Source organism: Porites lutea, chromosome 2 (assembly GCF_958299795.1).
Source record: "Porites lutea chromosome 2, jaPorLute2.1, whole genome shotgun sequence".
Classification (NCBI taxonomy): Eukaryota; Metazoa; Cnidaria; class Anthozoa; order Scleractinia; family Poritidae; genus Porites; species Porites lutea.
The window spans coordinates 1,434,367-1,440,200 of record NC_133202.1 but is presented as its reverse complement, the minus strand read 5'-3'; the positions used below and the strand labels follow the sequence as shown (position 1 = coordinate 1,440,200).

The 5,834-nt window shown below is 36.7% G+C and overlaps 1 protein-coding gene across 1 annotated transcript; it reads left to right on the top strand.

Annotated features, from left to right (window-relative positions):
• The first annotated feature begins 208 nt into the window (after positions 1 to 208).
• LOC140926471 (uncharacterized) lies at positions 209 to 5,592 on the top strand. Its single transcript, XM_073376205.1, has 4 exons — positions 209 to 463; positions 2,337 to 2,434; positions 2,844 to 2,960; positions 3,528 to 5,592. Exons 3-4 carry the CDS (start codon positions 2,904 to 2,906, stop codon positions 3,876 to 3,878), a joined length of 408 nt encoding a protein of 135 aa, XP_073232306.1. The 5' UTR covers positions 209 to 463; positions 2,337 to 2,434; positions 2,844 to 2,903; the 3' UTR covers positions 3,879 to 5,592.
• Positions 5,593 to 5,834: the final 242 nt, after the last annotated feature.

Genomic DNA, 5,834 nt, shown 5'->3' with positions numbered 1-5,834 from the left:
AGATTCAAAGACGTGTTATTAAAATTATTAGCGCTCCAAACATTGAAGCGTAATTTGAAACAATTTAAAATAAATAAATGATTTTTTAACACGCTTGCACGCGTTTTGCCTCGCTCTGGAGGCGTGAATCTTACGAGCATGCGTGCCTCGTTTTCACGTTAAATTTTGAATCGCGCGCCCTTTTGAACATTCTTCGCTGTCGGTTCGCCTTCCATTTTGGTTGTTTGTACATGCAGGGCCCTTTTTTTGTGAAGTTGAGCGAGGAGAGTGTGATAGATTGCGGAGATAGACTGCAGGGCGGAATAATAGTTCGAAAAACTATTTAAATGAAACGCCAAATCCCATGGAAGCGGTGATGAAGGAGTTCAGTGTTCACTCTTGGCGACTCGAATGCACACTGAGTGTTTCAACAACCATTGAGAAGAAAGAACGCCTACTTTAAACTGTGGATCCTTGTTGTTTCGTAAGTACATTCTGAATCTCTTTTAAATATATAGAAGCATATTTAAGTTTATGTAATAGCTTTGGGAGCATTTCATCGATGTCGATCATAAAATTCGTTTAACATGTGAGCTTACATCCATGTTTCATGCGACAGCGAGTTGCTTCGTAACCTTTGTACGTTGCCTGTAGTTTCTTTAATAACATATACCTGTAAAGCACGTGTTTGTCTGATTTCTTTGGCAATAAAGACATAGTTGCTGCCTCACCGAAAAAGAATTTTTTATACTAATGCACATTTTAATGGCGAAGATGGCAGCTGTAAAACATTGAATCTCGAATGAGGAAACGGAATCACGGAACGGAGTACGGAATCAAATGTCAAATGACAGAAAATTATTATTTAAAAATTCCTTGACACTGAAATGTACAAAACATTTCCACTCCAATTTCTGACACTGTGGATATTTATCACAAAGATAAACCTGTACGAAAATAATATTTAATGTTCATATTAATTTTTTGCATACAATGTCCATTTCCTTACTAGATTCAAAACGACATATGCAATTTGCAGGGACCAGTGGGAATTGTTCAAAATTGAAATAAATGTAGTACTTGTTACGATACTTGTAGGGTTAAAAGGAACCTTTTCTCTTTGTGTACGTGCACAATAAAAAGTTTTATATGATGGTGCAGAAAGGTTCTAAAAGTCTAAAATATAATTTCCTTACACTTCAATTTGTCGTTAAGCTTCGAACACAAGGATATATGTAACCGCTTTATTTGATGACAAAGCAACCTTCATTGACTCAAGTAAGACGCCCATCTTTGAGTGGGAAGTCGCAATTCTATTTATCCATCTTTGAGTGGACAAAGTAGTGCTTGTGTCAATGATATTTCAAATGTTGCAAAAGTCCCCAGGAGATAAACAAGAAGATTTTTCAGGAATATAATTTCCTTACACTTCAATTTGTCGTTTAGCTTCGAACACAAGGATATATGTGACAGCTTTATTCGATGACAAAGCAACCTTCATTGACTCAAGTAAGACGCCCATCTTTGAGTGGGAAGTCGCAATTCTATTTATCCATCTTTGAGTGGACAAAGTAGTGCTTGCGTCAATGATATTTCAAATGTTGCAACAGTCACCAGGAGATAAACAAGAATATTATTTTCAGAAATATAATTTCCTTACACTTCAATTTGTTGTTAAGCTTCGAACACCAGGATATATGTAAAAGCTTTATTCGATGACAAAGCAACCTTCATTGACTCAAGTAAGACGCCCATCTTTGAGTGGGAAGTCGCAATTCTATTTATCCATCTTCGAGTGGACAAAGTAGTGCTTGTGTCAATGATATTTCAAATGTTGCAAAAGTCACCAGAAGATAAACAAGAATATTATTCAGGAGCATAATTTCCTTACACTTCAATTTGTTGTTTAGCTTCGAACACCAGGATATATGTGACAGCTTTATTCGATGAGAAAGTAACCTTCATTGACTCAAGTAAGACGCCCATCTTTGAGTGGGAAGTTGCAATAATTCTATTTATCCTTGTTTGATTGGACAAAATGGTGCTTTATTATACTTTCAATTTTTGCACATGCCACAAGGAGATCAACTAGACGATTATACAGTGTTTTTATATTGTCACACTTTAATTTTGTAGTGTGTCTCAAGCACTTGGATAAGGGCTTTACTCGATGATAGAAGCAACCTTCATTTTTTAAATATTTGTCTTTGTAATGCACTCCCAGAAAACTGCCTCATTTTAAGCTCTCTAGTTTTTTCAGAACCAGGCTGTTACAATAGTATACATATACGTGTAATACATGTATTATTATTTTGATATAAATATTTGACATTTCTTTTGGTCTTTATTTCTTTGAGGTATAATGATGCGGAGAACAAAAACATGAGGCTATTTTTGGTTAATGAAGTGTGGGAAAATTTTGGGTAAAAGAAATGGCCCAAAACAGAGAAAAAAGGTAAGTTGTACACTTTTCTAAGTTTCTTGAATTTGGTACAGTGAAACCCTGCCTTAGGGCCACCTCGGTAATACAGTCACCTCGTCATATAACCACTTTTTTTGGCAGCCTGGCAAAAACCACCATACATTTTCTTGTAAAAAAATCCTCTTTAATACAGCCACCTCATTATTACGGCAAAACTTTTTTGGCCCATTGATGACCATATTAATGGGCGTTCCACTGTAGTTTCTTGGTGTTGCCAACAGGTGCAATCCCCTAATGACATGAATACAATAGATTGAAAAGCCACTAAATAATACCCACACCAAAAACAGGAGCAAACCAACAATACTTTTAGCAACACCAAGAAGCACTCTTAATTCCTTTTCTACAGACCTGCACATTTAACATGCTTTCCTTTTGCTAGGGGCCATTTTTCAGTACTGAAGTCAGGGAAGTACTCGCGCAGACGTGGTAAGGTGGCAAAATGGAAAACTTGAAGAACACAGAATTCGGACAAGATGCCAATTTGAGAGCTAAAAAGGTAGGTAAAATACATGTACATTATTTTGTTAATGCTTGCAGTGCAAATATTTCTACTGTGTAGGTTACGTCATCCACTGAGTGATTTATTTAGCCTGTCCTGTAACAGAGCTGTGCTTTGGCAGTGCCTGGTGGCCCCTGTTGCATTATTGTTGCTCCTGGGTGACAAGGAAGTCTTAGTTTGTTCAAAAACATTCATCCTGGGTACCTGGATCTTTCAGGTTAAGGGCACAAGGCTCTTTCATTTTTTAAGAACACAACACATGTTTTGCATGTTTGTCTTATGCATACATAATTTATGATTGTTATAGAATGCACGAGTGCCACACCCTACCCCCTTTGACATTTTTAATGTTAACAGTGTCCTTGCCATTTATTTGAGGGGTTTGATTGTAGTGTAAATTGCTCAGAGCAGAGAGCAAGAACCAAATCTGAAGATTCAAAATAGTCAGAGTCACTATTTTGCCAGACTAAACTGTTGCTGAAGAACAAAGTAAAATTAATGTTAATCAAGTGTTTATCACACTAGTCATGCCACTGTGACTAAATAAGTTTTTTTGGTGTTCAGAAATTGAGGAATCGCACAGACGTGTTGGACAAGGCACAACTTTCTCCGAATGACAAAGCCAAAATAAAGGCTTTATTAGACGTACACAATGCTATCCAATTTATGTCTTTGGAGGAGAGTGAAGACAATGAAGAGGGGGCCAGCGATCCACCACCCAGGTACATCAGGCCACTATGCTCAGAGAGGTCAAAGTTAAGAAACATCAATGCTGTTCTTGACGCCTTTAGTGAGGCTCACATGTCAAAGAGGCAAAAAAAAAGAACAGCCAGGAAAATAACCAGAGAGGTTGATAAATACTTGTCAGACAGACCAGTACCAAATAACTGCCCTTCATGGGCAGTATGCCAATAACACCGCCAAAGTAACAAATTGCTACAGTGATCGCTACTATGGCAACTGGGAATAAAAGGTCCAAAAATGATGCTGTGCACATTATGTCCAGAAAATGACCTTTAGCCGAAGCACAAAATGAGATGGCATAGTCGCTCTACATGAGTATAAAATTCTACTTTTCCCCTATTTTTCACTGGTTTAAAACCTATCATATTGTTTTTCTCTTAATCAAGAAAGTATTTGACACTTCTAGTTCACTGGGCAGTAATTCAGTCTTCCCTGCATTTTACTAACAACGAAACCAAATGAGCGAGAAGCCCTGTGTGACTTTTGGGTGCCACTTGCATAAAGTTGAAATTTGATGGTCAACAGTGACATTCTCTCTTCAGGACTCTGCATCCACGACCACCATAGTAGAGGTCACTGTAGCAATTTGCTTAAAGTCCCTAATGTATTATCGGCCTTCTTTAGTCAGGATGACCCTGTGATGATCAACTCTAAATTGCACAATCTTATTGGAAAGGTGATAAGAGTTTTATTCTTTAAGACAATCTTTACTCGACTGTGTTCATTAAAATTGCTGAAATTACAGGATAGTCAATGGATTATCCTAAAACTATAAAACAGGGAGTGTAAGATAGATGCATTGTGAAAGTGAGGCACTTGTTAAAAGTGCACAGTTCGTGATTATTATTCAAACTCAAATGTAGGCAAATTCTGGTAGACTACTTTGTATGCCACCAGGTCTAAGTTGTGTCCATGCAGTTACAGCAGAGTAGCAACAAAAAGTGAGACACGTGTAGAGATGTTGGCTTATACATTTGTATATAAAGCCTATATGGCTAGTTTTGTTTGCATCACTGTCGTCTTTGTAGCATCAGTCTGATACTCCCCAATAATAGCCTCTCAGCAGTTTGTATAGGCTTTAACAATAATTTTTGGGGATGATCCACCAAGTACTGGTACTCGCTAATATGAATTAGGGCAGCAGTTTAGATTCCCTAATGAGATTTTATGCAGAAGTAAGACTTTTATTTGTAATATTGTTCTTATTAAATTATGTAATAATTTTGCTGTGAACTACTTCTTGGAGTTATTTTGGAATGGAAATGCACGTTACTTATAATAATGTTAGTTAATTAATTATTATACAGTCAAAATCTTTAATACGGAAACCAAAGGGACAGAACCAAGTGTCCGCTTTACAGAGATGTCCGTATTATAGAGGTAGGGAATGTATGATTGTTGGCATTTCTGGGACCAAAGGAACTGTCCGTATTAAAGAAGTGTCCATAAGAAGAGGTTTAATAGACTGTATAATTATTATGTTAATTTAATCATTTCAAGGAAAAAATTTTGAGTTTTGTCAGTTCTAAAAGGATTATTTAATTGGCCATTTTTGAGTTCCCCCGGGCCTCTGTTTCAAAACGAGGGTAGATGCTCAGCGTTTTATATGGAAATCTTTCTTCATTCTCATGCAAATAAAACTCATTTTCACAAGAAAGGTTGCGCACCTAGCCTCATTTTGAAAGTGAGGGTTTTTAGAACTCGGAAGTGGCCTATTTAAATGGAAAAGTTACAGTTTTGGATATAAAAACTGTAGAAAATAGGAATACATTGTAAGGAGTCTCTTTTTTATTGTGAAAATATTTAATATACATATGTACATATTATATGAAAATGGAGAGAGAATTATTTTAATAAAATCTTTAATCCCAAAAATGCACCTAAATATGACTCTGCTTGATTTGTGTGTATCAGCGAAAATGGGTCATTTTGGATGCATGAAACGGTCCAGGGTTGTCTCACAAACGTCCACTTTTTATATACCGGATAGAATGAACATAGGATTCGAAACTGGATGGTTAAGTAAAGTTAACACATTTAGGAAATCTAGTGAATAATCCACCGAAAGTGGAATCTGAGTGAACATGAAGGCTGCAGAAAGTAAACCGATCAAACTGAGTTTCCGCA

What these genes read in the sequence shown, in the direction of transcription:
- LOC140926471 (XM_073376205.1), top strand. Translation starts at nt 2,904, where the DNA reads ATGGAAAACTTGAAGAACACAGAATTCGGACAAGATGCCAATTTGAGA. An exon ending in CCAATTTGAGAGCTAAAAAG is followed by an intron (nt 2,961 to 3,527) that starts GTAGGTAAAATA and finishes TTTGGTGTTCAG; the next exon opens with AAATTGAGGAATCGCACAGA.